Raw genomic sequence first — 15,006 nt, forward strand, 5'->3', positions numbered from 1 at the left:
GGGGGCGGCGGCTGGGGGCCGGCCTGCGTGAAGAAGGTGTAAGGCAGCTGCTGCTCCAGAGACAGGGCGTCCATGGCCACGGCCTGCGGAGGACAGGGCAGGTTGGTACCAGGGACCTCACCCAGGGCCGCGGGCCCCGCCGGGCACGCACCCAGCCGGCGCTGCCAGGGCCCCCAGGCCTCCTGGCCACTATGGGCAGACACAAGACGGCCACACTGGAATCCCAGTACGGGGCTCACCCCACCCCACTCCCAAACGTCTCCGGAAAGCTCTGGGGGCAGGTAACACGGTCACTTGGTGAGGAGAGGCTCCAGACATTTCTGGAGAGAGAGAAGACAAAGGAAGTTTGGGCAAATTTATGGCCAGGGAATGAGAGAAAGGAGACAGAGAGAGGGCGGGGGAGGGAGGAAGGGGGAGAGAGAGGGAGGGGGAGAGAAGGGGTGGGGGAGGTGTGTGTGTGTGTGTGTGTGGAATAACTGCAGTTGGGTATATTTAAAAAAACAGAAACTTGACGGAGGCGCTGGTGGCTCACACCTGTAGTCCCAGCTACTCAGGAGGTGAGATCTGAGGGTTGTGTGTCAAAGCCAGCCCGGGCAGGGACGTCTGGGAGACTTTCTCCAATTAACCACCAAAAAATGTATGGGGAGCTGGGGTTCAAGTGGAGGGTGCCAGCCCCAAGCACAAGGGCTCAGGGGCAGCGCCCAGCCCCAAGCACAAGGGCTCAGGGGCAGCGTCCAGGCCCCGAACGGAAGCCGAGGAGCAGCAGAAAAGCAAGAAAATGGAAAGAACAAAAGCCAACCTGGAGATAAACACACATACATATATACGTGTATGTATACGATACACACTCATTTTTTTCTTTGACGTTTTGCTGATAATTCGACACCTTAGCAGAGCACTGGACCCGCGAACCCACCCTGCCCCTCACCTGGCCCCCACCCGGCCCTCACACCTGGACCCGCGAACCCACCCTGCCCCTCACCCTGCCCCCACCCGGCCCTCACACCTGGACCCGCCAACCCACCCTGCCACCCACCTGGCCCCCACACCTGAGTTATGGGAGACAGGGGGGACAAGGTGGGCGCCACCTGCTGCGCCTGCTGCCGCCTGGCCTCGGTGCTCAAGGACAGGGGGCTGACACCGGAGGCCCGGTGCTGTGGAGAGGAGCTGGGCGTGCTCATCCCTGGGAGGAAGAGAAAGGGAGGCCAGGTGAGGGAGGCCTGGCCACACCCCAAAGGGGCGTGTCTGCAGCCCTGGCCAATCAGCACTTCTCAATTTCTGGAGAAAACTGATTGCCCTCTAGGCATGTGACCAGGCTGGTCCAATGAGAGTCTGTCCAGAGACTTTGGATATTATTCCAGGAAGGGCTGTCTCCCCAGGTAAGGTGAAGTGTCTCAGGAAGGCTGGGGAACAGACACAGAAGGGTGGGATTTCCTGGCTAGAGACGGGAATCCCTCCCTGGCTTAGAGGCTTTGAGCGGATGACTGACCGATGCCGGCGTGCCGGGCTGCGCCTTACCGACCTCAAGGCTCTCCTTGTGTCTCCTGAGCACACAGGTCCCCAAGACCCAGCCTCCCCATGCCCCTCAGCCACCCCAGGGCCCCCCCTCCTGCCTTTCCTAGCTGGGGACCCTCCATGCCCTGAGCCTTGGCTCCCAGTGCTGACTGCGGCGGGGGGCACAAAGAAAGAACGTGGGTGGTGCCCGGGCCTGCCGGCTTCTCCCAGCGCCGCAGGCCAAGCAGTCAGCAGCCTTTTGATGACAGGTGGGCCCGGGCCCCACTGGACCCCCGCTCACCCCAAGACCCGGCTCCCTCACTGGGAGATGGAGATGGTTACCATCATCTGCTGGGGTCTGCCACAAGGCCCCAAGGTCACGGGTGGGCAGAGGCTCTGGTGGGCAGTGCTCAGCCGCAGACGGGGCCGTGGAGGCCCTGCACGGCGCCGTGTCCTGGCAGGCGGCTGGCAGCTGCGGGAACACACCCAGCGCGTGCCGGGGAGGTGACGTGGGGCCACCTTCTGCGCCCCGGGCAGCCGCTCACCGGGCGAGCTCAGGCGTGCCTGCCCTCCTCCCCAGACCTGCCAGCCACGCCTGGCCTGGCGCCCGGGAACGGGGCACCGTGCCTGCTCCCCTGCCGAGCCCCCAACCGCGGCATCGCAACACCATCAGGGCCTTGGTGGTTCCGGGTGCCCACCAGGCTGGCATCGGAGCCATCCCAGGAGCTGGAGGGGTCCCGGCGGGGAGCAGGGGCAGGGCAGAGCCAGGCGGCGGGGCAGGGCAGGGCAGGGCAGAGCCAGGCAGACATGTGCCAGCCCGGCCTGAGGCGGATAGGAGCGGGGCCACCCAACCTGCTCTTGGCTTCCCAACTCCACAGAAAGGACAGGGCCGGTGCCAGTGGCTCATGTCTGTCACCCCAGCCTTTCAGAGATCTGAAGATCAAGGTTCAAAGCCAGCCCAGCAAGAAAGTCTGTGCGACTTATCTCCAAGTAGTCAGCAAAAAAGCTGGAAGTAGAGCTCTAGCCTTGAGAGGAAAAGCTAAGGGACAGCACCCAGGCCCTGAGTTTAAGTCCTAGTGCTAGTGTGTAACACACACCCTTCCTCCCTCCCTCCCTCCCTCCCAGGCAGATAAATAAGCGCACCACCAGCTGGCCCAAGCGAGCAGACTTAATCCCATGCTGGCGGGCCAGGCTCCAGGCTGGTGTGGGGTGACCACCGCCCCCAGAGCGGCCAGGTGGGCAGGATGCAGCCAGCTGGCGAGGAGGTGCAGGGCGGGCAGGTGGCAGGCCCGTGGCACGCAAGCCCTGCTGGGGGGCAGGGCAGCAGGGCAAGTGCCAGCGAGGACACCGCCGCCCTCAGGCCAGCATCCAGGGTGCTAGTGTGTGTGTGTGCGTGTGCATACACCGCTGGCCGCCACCCTCGGGCCAGCATCCAGGGTGCTAGTGTGTGTGTGTGCATGTGCGTGTACACCGCTGGCCGCCGCCCTCTGGCCAGCATCCAGGGTGCTAGCGTGTGTGTGTGTGCGTGTGTGTGTGTGCGTGCGTGTACACCGCTGGCCACCGCCCTCCGGCCAGCATCCAGGGTGCTAGCGTGTGTATGTGTGTGCACACGCGCGTGTGTGTACACCGCTGGCCACCGCCCTCCGGCCAGCATCCAGGGTGCTAGCGTGTGTATGTGTGTGCACACGCGTGTGTGTACACCGCTGGCCGCCACCCTCGGGCCAGCATCCAGGGTGCTAGCATGGTGTGTGTGTGTGTGTGTGTGTGTGCGCGTCTGCGCGCGCACCTGCGTGTGGACTCTCTGGAGTCCACACATTCAATTTAGGAAACGTGCAGAAAGCAAGAAAGCCCAGCCTGGGAGTCGGCTGGTGACCAGCAGCGATGGCACGCGTGCCAGTCTGCCGGCCCAGGGTGGGCGCGGGCCCGGTTGCCTATGTGCTGCTTTCTTGTCCAGGTGTGTTTAGGCTGTGCGGGATGCTGGGCCCTGCGGTGCGTGGCACGGGGGTGGGGCTGGGAAAGAAGGCCCTGCCCCGGCCAGGCCAGGCATGGTGACCCTGGGTCCAGGTCTGGTTCTCACTGGGCCCAGGGTGGGGGCACACACCAGCTGCCAGCCAGGTCTGGGCCATGCTCTGCCCCGTGCGGGCGCTGGGCCCCGGCGGCGCCCGCATCCTGGGGAGAGGGGCTCACTCAGCCCACGTAACCCCACGCCTGCTGCCCAATCCCCATGGGTGCCCAGACGTCACCCTAGCTCCCATGCCCCAGGTCACCCCGCACTTCTGCAAAACAGCCAGCGGGTGGAACTGGCACAGGTCCCAGCCCGAGCCCCTCCCCACGGCCACAGGGAGGTGCCCTGAGCACCTGGGCCAGAGGGGATGCTGTAATCCTAGCTACTCCGGAGGCTGAGCTGAGGGTGGTGGTTTGAAGCCAGCCAGAGCAGGAATGTCTGTGAGACTCTTACCTCCAACCACCACAAGCCAGAAGTAGTGCTGTGGCTCAAGTGGTAGAGCACTCGCTTGGAGCAGAAGAGCTCAGGGACAGCACCTGGGCCCCGAGTTCAAGCCCCAGGACCAAAGAGCCATGACTGCTCAGGAAGGCAGGCCGTGCTGGGCGGGGCACCTCAGCGGGCTGGCCTCCTGGGAAGCAGCCTCAAACCATGGCCACGGCAAGGGCACAGGGAGCAGGGACGAGCCCAGTGCCGGGGCACGGAGCCACGGAGCCCAGAGTCAGGGGTCAGGCCCTGGGATGAGTGCTGGGCTGTGGGTTCAAGGCCGGGGAGGGGGCAGAGACTAAGGAGAAGGCAGCCAGGCCTGGACAGCCCCTAGGATAGGTTGGGGCGAGGAGGGACAAGGGACAGTGTGGTCACGCCTCGGGCTGAGCCCTCCCAGGCTCTCCCCACAGCCCCCGCCCGCCCTGCGGCCCGGGCAGAGCCTGGCGGGTTGGGGTCAGCTTACCCTGGCCGGCGCCGAGGCCTGGGTGCGTGAGGCTGGAGTCGGGGCTCCCAGGGAAGGCGGGGAAGGCGGGCTCCTCGGGGTCCAGCGGCGTGGGGAGCGGTGGAGGGAAGTGGATGTTGCTCAGGTCGGGCAGGGATCCCCCCGTGTTGTGGGTGGCAGGGACCAGGGTGGCGGTGTTCTCTTGGTCCGAAGATGGGAAGATGCTGTGAGGGCCAGGGGGAGGGGGTGAACTCTGGGGTGTGGGGGCGCAGGGTCCCGGGTTGAGGCCTGGCAGGGTGGGGAGGCCTAGGAGGTGGGGTCCCAGCGTCCCAGCCAGACTTACTTGATCCCAGGGACCTCACAGGACTTGGGCCTGGATCCTGCCTGGAAGAGAGGGCAAGGCGGGGAGACCGTGGGGCCACTGGGTGCCCTCAGCGACCCCTAGAGGGCGGGGCACTGTGGGAGCTGCCCTGGGGCGGGCTGGAGGCCCCAGGGCCCCTCTGCCAGCAGTGGGGCCATCGGGTGACAGCCCGTCAGCAGCCCCATGGGCTCCTGTCACAGGCCCTGTCTGAGTCAGGCAGCGGCGGCTCTGGGGGTCACAGCCCTAGGGAGCTGGGGGGAGGGGGAAGGCGTGGCCGCTGTGTACTGTGGGAGCGGCCTGGGGTCAGCTGGGACCCCACAGCAGGGGACCCCATGCCTGGGGCCTGCTCCTCTTCCTCTGGGAGGTGGGGGGAGGGGACAAGGACGAGGGGGTGGGCCCAGCCCGGCCCCCACTGCATCCCAGAGGGGGTCAGCCAGGGTGGGGTGCAGACACCGGCGGCCGGGAGGGCAGGGCCCCACCTGGCCAGCATCTCTGGATGCCTACAAACACCCACACCCGGCATTGCGGGGAGGAAGTGTCCAGGGGCTGCTGGAGTCAGCCAGACACGGCTGCGCACACACCCGCACATTCTTGTGTCCGTCCTGAGCTTTTTCATTCAGGGCAGGGGCTGGCTGATGCGAGCCACAGCTCACGTCCAGCCTCCCTGATGGTTGACTGGAGGGAAGAGGCTCACGGGCTTTCCCGTCCCCGCCTGTCTGAACCGGTTGAGTCTTTCCGGTGTGGCTGCGGGCACCTGGTCTCTTTTCTTCTTCCTTGGATGTACTGGGGTTGGACTCGGGCCCGGGCCTCCTGGGAAGGCGCTCTGCTCTGCCCGGGCCACACCCGCAGCCCCTCTTGCTTCAGTTATGCTTCCAGCAGGGTCTGTTCGGACCGGGCTGCGGCACCCCACCCCACCTGGGCTTCCTGTCAGAGCTGTGAGGCCAGCGTCTGCGGGGGGCCGGGGGGGGGGTCGCAGACGCTGCCCTGGAGAGTCGCTGGGACTGCAGGTATGAGCCGCTCTGCTCCTACCTTCTTGGTGTCCCACGTCTGCTTGGAAAGGTTCTTGTCTGCCTCTGACGCGGAACCTTCCATTCCCGGGACGGTGAGCAGGAGGACTGGAGGGGAGGAGGATGGTGAGGAAGGAGCCGAGGCCCCGCCCTCCGCGCGTGAGACCCGGGCGCCCCTGTACCTCTTTTCTGGTGTGTGTCCTGGGAGGGGCCTGGGAAGGAGTCGGGCGGGGTGGGTGCCATGGCGCTCTGGTGCAGGGCCGAGTCTGAGTTCGTCCTGGGGAGGAGACAGTGAGGCTCAGGGGCCGCTGCAGGCCCGGGGTCCAGGCCGGGCCTGCGGCCGGCGGGGGGCACTCCATCCTACACCAAGGGCATCGTGCAGGAGCCAGCAGAGCGGCCACAGCCGAGCCACGCCGTGTGGCCGCTGGTGGCGGGTCTGTGCCATGTCCCCGATGCTCCTGGCTTTTGGGGAGCAGCAGGCACCGTGGGCCTGCCCCCTGCAGCATGCTGGCAAGCTAGGTGTGGGGCAGTGCCTCCCGGCATGGGGCAGAGCCCAGCAGTGGCCTGGTTCAGCTGGGGACCCCCGAAGACCAGAAACCGCTGCTGGACCAGCGAAACGCAGGCCCAGCCGGCAGGAGGCTCAGGGGAACAGCACAGCACCCCGCAAGGCAATGGGGACATCCCGTCATGCAAAGGGACAGAGGGCACCGCCCGCAGGGAGGACGGAGGAGCCGCTCGGTGAGCATGCTCACGCGGTCATCCCAGCCACACAGGAGGCTGGGATCTGAGGATGGCAGTTCAGAGCCAGCCCAGGCAGGAACATCCCTGAGACTTTTATCTCCATCGAACCACCAGAAGCCTGGAGCTGTAACTCAAATGGTAGAGCACCAGCCTCGAGTGAACAATCTATGAAAAACTGCAAGGCCCTGAGTTTAAGTTTCAGGACTGGCACATGCATGCGCACACACAAAATAAACACAGAACTGAACACAGCGAGCTGTAAGACTATCGGGTTTTGCAGGCTGGGAAGGTGGCTCGGTGGTAGAGTGCTCGCCAAGCACTCAGGAAGCCCTGGGTTCCATTCCTCAGTACCACAGACACCGAGAAGGCTCCAAATGGCGCTGTGGCTCAAGTGGTAGAGCACAGAGAGGCCTAGGGCCGGCGCCCCAGCCCTGAGTTCAAGCCCCAGGACTATCCAGTTTTGGAATGGAAGGAGGCTGCAGAGCTGGAGGAGGAGGGCGGCAGGGACAGGTGGAGGCGGGAGTGGTGGCGGCAGGCAGGGCTTCGGGGCCCTCCAATCAGCCGCCCAGGCCCAGGTGGCCACAGAGGGCGGCCTGGCCACTGACCTCCTCCAGCTGCAGTCCGCGGGCGGCGAGAGGTACACGGTGCTGTAGGGGCAGCCGTCGGCGTGGGCGGAGTTAAGGGGCGGCACGGTGCACTGGCTGGGCCCGGCCGCCCCGAGCCTGGGAACAGCTGGGCCGCAGGCGTTTCCTGCCCGGCTGCGAGCAGCCTCAGCACTGGGGGCTCCCGGGGGCCTCGACCCCGCCACCCCGCACTCAGCACCGGCTTCCTGAGGCCAGGGCCTTGGGAGCTCGGCCAGCCCTGTCCTCTCTGGGGCTCTGGGGCCGAGGCTCTGCCCGGCTCAGCCTGCCTGGCTTCCCCCAAGGCCACAGAGGGGAGCCGCAGGGAGGTGGGGGGGCCTGTCTACAGAACTGGGGCCCCCTGGAGCAGCTGGTGATGGGGACCTGGCAGGTTTCTGCCCCACTGAGGCGCAGCTGTGAATTCTATACCCGACCCAGTGCCAGACCGGGCCCGACCCAGCGGCAGACCGGGCCCCGGCCTCGGAAGCGCCGGCCAACGTGGGTGGAGGAAGGATATCGGCCGCCCGTGCTTGTCCACTGATGGCGGCCGGCGGTGGGGGGAGCCCAGGCGGCCCCGCTCCCGGTACACCCGGTCCACCAAGCCATGGTGGCGCGTTGTCCGGCTGGTGTCCAGGCCTGAGGACTGGAAGGGCGTCTGGAGTGGGGAGAAAAGGGACAAAGCCAGGGGCTCGTCATCCTCCGTGGCCCTGACCCCCCCAGCTCTGCCTGGGGGTGCCACGCTGCCCAGCCCTGCCCCCTGCCCCAGGATGACTGGGCAGAGCGGCTCAAGCTCAGGCCGGTGCCCGCAGGGAGCAGGCGTGGGAGCAGCCTGGACTGGCGTGACCATCCGCCTCCTCCAGGGGCCTCCGGTCCTGTCACCCCTGAGGTGCAGCCGAGACATGGCCGGGGACCGGCCCCCGTGGGCCAGTGGAGGCCGGAGCGGCTCCTGGCCTTCCCCGGTGTCCAGTTAGAGCCCTGGCTCACGGTGCCCGGGGACGCCGGAGGCCCTGGCTGGGCGTCTCCCCCGTTCTGGGCCCTGGGCGCCTGGGCTCTACCTGCCCGGCCCGGTGGGGCTTCCCCACCACTGACGATGGTGACAGGCCCCTCACTAGCCTGGACACCAGCGTGTCCACCGGCCTGGCCACCTGGGCCCTGGCCCATCTGTCTTCCTCCTGCAGCTGGACAGGAACCTGACAGGAAGGTGAGGGCCTGTCTGGTGCCCACCGAGGTCCCTTCTACTCTGCCTCGCTTCTTCCTGGGACTGAACTCGGGGCTTGGGCGCTGTCCCTGGGCTTGCTTTGAGCCACAGCACCACTTCCAGGTTTCTGGGGGTTCCTGGAAGGTGAGAGTCTCAAAGGCTTTCTTGCCAGGCTGGCTTTTTATTTCTTTTCTCAAATCTAGCACGCTACCATTTGAGCCACAGTTCTCTTTTTGGCTATTTGGTGGCCGAATGGACATGGAGTCTCATGCACTTTCCTGCCCGACCTGGCTTTGAACCGTGATCCTCAGATCCCCGCCTCCTGGGTAGCTAGGGTCACAGGTGTGATCACCAGCACAGCCTAAGTACACTTCTGCCCCCACGGTGAAGCGAGGGGCCACCATGACCGGTAACAATGGGCTGGGGGGGGGCGTCCACCTTCCTGCAGCCATGCCTGGCAGCCCAGAGGGGAGACGGGCACTGAGGCACAGCCTGCCCTGGACAGCAAGTGGCCCAGGGTCCTCCCCTCTAGAGAGGTGACCATGCAGCGGTGCGCATGCTTGGGGCCCCGTCCTCCTGGTGGGGGCCAGCTTGGGTGTCTGGGGGCTCTGTGGGCCATGCCCTGGCGGCTCCATGGACACCCGGCACGGTGGCCGCCCTCCCGGTGGTTGGGGGCAGCCGCGTGGGGGCCAGGGGCCCCTGGCGCGCACGGGGACGGGTTGGGGTCTCGCAGGCTGGCACGGCAGACTTGGCCCAAGAGCTCCATTACCAGAGTCAGGAGCCCCATCCAGGGCCTCACCCACAAATCCACTGGGCTGAAAATGCAAAGAACTGAGGCCTGGAAACGCCCTGCGGATGCTGGACGGCAGGCAACAGCCCCGTCGGGCTCGGGGACCAGGCGGAGGCCAGGCCGCGAGCGCTCGGGTGGAGCTGCGCCCAACCAGCTCCCACCCCGGCAGCACAGGCCGAGAGGGGGGTGGGGCGTCTGGGGGCCGGGTGATCCAGGGCCTGACACAGCCTGCCCGTCTGTGGCCATCAGTGGTCTGCTTCTGGGGCTCGCACAGCACTGGACGGAGCTGCGACCACAGAGGTGGGGGACCCCAGCCCGCTCCCCAGCCCACCCCTGTGTCCACCGCAGACAGGCCTGGCAGCCGCCTGGGCCTTATCTCATTAGGCACCGATGCCTGGTGCGGCCAAGCAGCTTCTGCCAGAAACCAGACCTGTCTGCAGCAGGGAGGGCTGGGGGTCCGGGCCTCCCCGGGAAGGGGGAGGCCCTCGGGGGAGAGGGGGGGTGCCCAGGCCCCACACACTTCCTGCAGCTACAGAGAAGGCCGACAGGTGCCACGGGCGCAGGTGCCATGGGCGCAGGCCGGGCCTGTTGGAGGGGAGAGCTGGCGGCGGGTCCTGGGCATCGGGCCGGTGCGGGCGGGGCTCACCTGGAAGGGCAGGTCCATGGCCCCGCTGCCCAGCTGGTTCACGTTGGGCAGGGACCCGCCATAGTACTGGCCGCGGCTCGGGCCCAGCTGCAGGTACTGCGACTTCTGAAGCTGCAGCTGCAAGACAGAGACAGATGGCCAGCTGCAGGGGGGCCGGGTGGGACCTGGCAGCCTGGGGGCTCATGGCATGGTCTCAGGTCCCTGGCTGCCTCGCATTGGCAGAGGTGGGTCACTCCACAAGGGTGGGAAACGTGGGCCCTCTGGGGGGCGCCCGTCATCTCTGCCACAGGCTGCGTGACTGGGCCCGGAGGTGTGGGCAGGGCCGCACGCGGGGCTGGCCGTGCCGCGTATCAGGAGTCCAGCCTGACCTCTGGTCCCTCCGTAACATGCCCACTCCAGCTCGAGGGGCCAGCCCTGCTCAGGGGCTCTGTGTGGGTGCCATCGAGGACGGTCACCCCCTGCGGCCAGGGCCCTGGGGGAGGTGGGAGCTGACCCGCAGCCCTCGTGGGATCCACAGGCTCGGTGCTGTCGCAGAGGCCGGCGACCACCTGCTGAGCTCCCAGCAGCACTGTACGGCTCAGACTGCCGTGGGGGGCTGGGGAAGTGAGGCCGGAATGGCCACCTGCCTGCCAGCACCGCGGCCGCTGCCCTCAGCTCATACCGCCGTGCCCCGCGTGCCAGCTCGCGCCGGGGCCTTGGGAAGCGACAGCCGCAGGGGAGCGCGTCTTGGGCCACAAGGTCCAGGGCGCCCAGTTCACGCAGGACTTCCTACCACCCGGGGCTGCGTCCCCCCAGGGGGTGCCTGCCCCCCCCACTGTGGGCAGGGTGGGCGCAGCCTGCTGCCTCGTGGCTGCTCTGGCCACGGCCTGTCCTGCCCCTCACAGGGCCATTCCCCAACGACCCCAGTCCAGATGGGGAGACTGAGGCCTGGGGAGAAGCTGCTGCCAGTGCTGGGGATGGGGGCGGGAGGTAACCCTGACTTTCAGGTGTGTGGGGGTTGGGGCCCTGCTGTGTCTGGGAGCAAGAGGTGCCCCCGGGGGCAGCTCAGGGCGGGTGCCATCTGGGACCTGCTCCGTTCTGCCAGGGGTCATCATGGCCTGGCCAGGACAGATGACCCCCAGACCCAAGGGACCTGACCGGCCAGCACCAGTCACTGCCCACAGAGGACAGGCAGAGGGATGCAGGGGGTGGGACATGACTGAGAGCAGGCAGGGGTCCTCAGGAGGGACAGCACCGGAGACGGGGCACAGAGCACAGCCAGAGCCCCCCTGTGGCAGCGGGGAGAAGGGACACGTGTGGTGGCAACCAGCACCGGCAGGCGGCCGGGTGGCTGCCCCACACCCCAGCCCGCACGCACGCCCCAGCCTGCACGCACGCCCCGGCCCGCTCCGGCTGCCCGCTCCCGGTGCCGAGCGGCTGCACCCTAGTGCTGCCCTGCCTCTGCCCCGGTGGGCAGGCACCATCTGCTGCCTGCAGCTGAGCCTGCAGGAGCCGCCTGCACCCCCTGGCCCTGAGCCAGGGTTCCCAGGGGAAAGCTCAGGATGGAGACAAGGCAGACACCCCACATGCACGGCGTACCCATACACGCAGCATGCACGGCAGGTGTGGGCCATGGAGGAGACTGGTGTGCCAGGAGCGAGGCTGGGGTGGCACACCCTGGGCTGGCCGCAGGCCTGGCCAGGAACAGACGCCTGGGTAGTGCCGGGCAGCATGGAAGGCAGGAGGGGCGTGGCACCTGCTCGCAGCCCCGTGCTGGACCCTGGGGCGGTCGCCCAGAAACTGCCCTATGAGCCCTTGACCACATTCCTGAGCTTTTCCACGCAAGGCTGCCACTCTACCACAGCACCACTTCCAGTTTTCTGGTGGTTTATTGGAGATAAGAGTCTCGTGGATTTTCCTGCCCGGGCTGGCTTTGAACCGCAATCCTCAGATCTCAGCCGCCTGAGTGGTTGGGATGACAGGCGGGAGCCACCAGCGCTGGGCCCAGCCTGTTTCTGTCCCCCAAAAGAAGACCTGGCCCCTGCAGTCCCCGACTGCTTCCTGCCTCTTCCCCACAGCTGGCCCCCTGGGCCTTGGGCTCTGGCTTCTCTCATGTCGCGTGTTTTGGGGTTCACTCACATTGTGGTGTGTCAAACCCAACTGCTTGTCACGGCCCAGTGCACCCTGCGCCGTTTGTTTATTTATGCGCTCCACTGATGGACGCTTGGGTTATTTTCCCAGCTCTGACTCTTGTGTGAAATCTGTTACAAACGTGGGGCCCACACTCACCCCCCTGGGGGGTCCGTTGGAGACTCCAGTCAGCCGCCCACCTCCACACAGCCCCACTTGCTCCTGCCGGCTTGCTCTGCTGGGCGGACCCCCCCAGCACCGAGCTGCACCCCAGCCCCACAGAGTCTCCGGCCAAGGCCTCAGTGAGGCCCCCGCCCCGGGCCCCCAGGGCTCTGGCCCTTGGCCAGGGTCGGGGAGGGAGGGAGGCCAGGTGAGGGGGGCTGGGAGGGATCGGCAGATGGGGCAGATGGCGGTGCCACACGGCTGGGGGCCGGCCTGCCACTGCCCTGCTCCCCTTTCTCCCCCTCCTCCCCCAGCCCAGGAATGCCTTTAATCAGCCTCAGCCGCCAGGCCCCGCCCCGCCAGGGTCCCTGGGGTCCGCGCTGCCCCCCAGGAGGCCCGATCCTGCCAGCTGGCCTGGTGCCCACCTGGGCTGTGGCTTGCCAGGGGTCCCGGGAGGGAGGGCGCAGCCACACATGGGACACAGGGTGGACTGCAGGCCCGGCCCCCACCCTGTCTCCAGATCCAGGTGGTCACCCAACTTTGCCCCCCAGCGGGGGGCCCAGGGCTGGGTGAAGGGGTCGCAGCCTGGTGACAGCTCTCCACACCCCAACTGGTGCGCGTGCCAGGACACCCCCCACGCACACCCATCCAGCCCCTCTTTCTCTAAGACCAATGACCTCGTGTCCCCCTAAGGTGGCCGGGAGCTGGGCCCAGCCCCACACCCCTCCCCAGGGCACACCCATGGGCCCCAGCACCAAAGCAGTCCACAGAGTGGACAGAGAGGGGCCTCTCGGGGATAGAGGCCAAAGTCTGGCGTGCGGTTTGCTTGCGAGGCCCGTTCTGGGCAGGAGCGGCACCATGGCCGGCGGGTGGCTGGGCATGGCGTGCACTGGCGGGCGCGAGTCCCAGAGCAGTGCCAGCCCAGCAGGTGCCAGGCCTCAGAACCCACAAGAGGAAAATAAAAAGGTCAACTCCACCGCTGGCTCACGCCCATCATCCCCAGCCGCTCAGGAGGCCGAGACCTCAGGATCATGGTTAAACCTGGCTGGGACAGGAATGTCTGTGAGACTCAGGGACAGTGCCCAGGCTTCAAGTTCAAGCCCCACGATGACCATTAAAAAAAAGAAAAGGAAAACGTGAGAATGGACCCCAACCCAGTGAGCGCGTGTCCTCAGGATTGGTGGATGCCGGCAGACACGGAGGCTGCCCGCCCAGGCCCCCGCAGCCCCCGGGAGACGGGACGGGGCCTGACCCGGACCCCTGCCACATGCCAGGACGAGGGCCCTGGGGTACGGCGACCGTCACTGAGCCACAGAATGAAGCACATACTGAAGGGCACACCTGTGCTGCATGTGCATGTGCATGTGCACACGCATGTGAACACATGCATGCTCCGGGCTCCCGTGGCTGGCACCACCGCGTGTGTCAGGAGCAGACCCGCCCCGCCACGTGTCATGGTCCACCATCTCGTTACCTACTGAGCCCCACGGAGCCCGGCCTGCCGGCGGCCGGGGCTGGGCAACGCCACCTGCCCGGCCCCCCTCCTGATCCCGGCCATCTGCCCATGCTGCCCCCCGCCGCGGCAGGGCGCGGGTCACCACGGCCTCACAGCCTCACCCGCCCCCCGCGGCCGCCCTACAGGACAGATGAGACACACTCGAGGTGCCCTCGTTACCACGGCCCAAAATAGCTGGGTTGCTCCATTTTTTAAGACACAGCTCAATGACGGGTTATATAAGTCACATGGCGGGGCGTGACCTAGACTGGCAGGGGACCTCGCGCCCGTCCCCCCCGCTCCACGGCGGTGGACCGGGGACCCGCAGGCTGTGGGCAGGGACGGGGGACAGGCGCCCGTGTCCCCAGCCTGGCCCCGGGCATCGCGTGCCGGCAGTCTGAGCTCCCGGCCTGGCCTGGCCTGACGGCTGTCGCCCAGCACGGCCCAGGTCCCCGGGACGCACCTGCAACCCTGCCTCCTTCCTGATTCTGCCTGTGTGCCAACCCCTCCCTCGGGGCACACCGGTGTTCACTCTCTTTTCACTTTTATTTTTTGCCAGTGCTGGGACATGAATGCAGGGCCTGGGCGCTGTCCCTGAGCTTCTTTTTGCTCAAGGCTGGCACTGTACTGCAGCACTTCCGGTTTTCTGGTGGTTCACTGGAGATAGGAGTCTCACAGACTTTCCCGTCCGGGCTGGCTTTGAACCGAGATCCTCAGATCTCAGCCTCCTGAGTAGCTGGGATGCCAGGCGTGAGCTGCCAGCACCAGGCTTCCATTCTATGAAAAATAAGACTGGACCCGCTTGGCAGGGCCAGGAGGTGGGCACAAAGCTACCCTATGACCAACGTGGCAACGCCACACACAGCCCAGAGAATCACAACGACGGGCACACGCGTGCTCGCACTCCACAGCACACATGTGCTGGAGACCCCAAGCATCTGGCTGAGCGGCTTCCCTCCACACGTGGCGCACCACTCGGCCGTGAGACGGTACCCGGGGATCCGCTGAGGCCAGGCCACGGCGTGGCGGGGACGTGCCGGGGCGGCGTGGCGGTGCAGGGGGCGGGGAGCCGCTGCAGGGCGCCAGGTCTCCTTTGAGAAGATGAAATTGCGGTACCTGCGCCCGTGTGCCCCCTGCCCCATGGTGGGCGTGGAAAGGGCTGGGCCGAGTGGGCGCCTGGCCGGAGGGTGCCCGTGCGTGGTGCAGGGAGAGCGCAGGCCCCAGCGGAGGGTGGCGGCCACGGCCAGCGCGGGCGGCCTCAGCCACGACACTGCCACACAGGCCGCGGCCGGCGTAGGCGCGGGACGGCCCAGGACACACGTGAGACCCGGTCTAAACCTGGAAGCCAAGGCCATTTGTCGGGAGACAAACACCCCACGCATCACAGCCACAAGAAGGCATGGCGCTGTGCTTACACCACAGGCACGAACCAGAGCCGCCGCAGAGGGCCGGG

The 15,006-nt window shown here is 66.8% G+C and overlaps 1 protein-coding gene across 1 annotated transcript in view; it reads right to left on the reverse strand.

The window, feature by feature from the left end:
* The window catches only part of Crtc1 (CREB regulated transcription coactivator 1), a 30,306-nt gene that overhangs the window by 4,086 nt on the left and 11,214 nt on the right, over window positions 1-15,006 (reverse strand). Inside the window, exons 2-10 of the mRNA XM_013028320.1 lie at window positions 9,788-9,904; window positions 7,671-7,808; window positions 7,139-7,200; window positions 5,975-6,069; window positions 5,815-5,900; window positions 4,768-4,808; window positions 4,446-4,648; window positions 1,050-1,183; window positions 7-83 (exon numbers count right to left, since the gene is read on the reverse strand). Coding sequence (XP_012883774.1) covers window positions 7-83; window positions 1,050-1,183; window positions 4,446-4,648; window positions 4,768-4,808; window positions 5,815-5,900; window positions 5,975-6,069; window positions 7,139-7,200; window positions 7,671-7,808; window positions 9,788-9,904 — 953 coding nt within the window. The remainder of the gene's footprint in view (window positions 1-6; window positions 84-1,049; window positions 1,184-4,445; window positions 4,649-4,767; window positions 4,809-5,814; window positions 5,901-5,974; window positions 6,070-7,138; window positions 7,201-7,670; window positions 7,809-9,787; window positions 9,905-15,006) is intronic.

This window comes from Dipodomys ordii, unplaced genomic scaffold, assembly GCF_000151885.1.
Source record: "Dipodomys ordii isolate 6190 unplaced genomic scaffold, Dord_2.0 Scaffold108, whole genome shotgun sequence".
NCBI lineage: Eukaryota > Metazoa > Chordata > Mammalia > Rodentia > Heteromyidae > Dipodomys > Dipodomys ordii.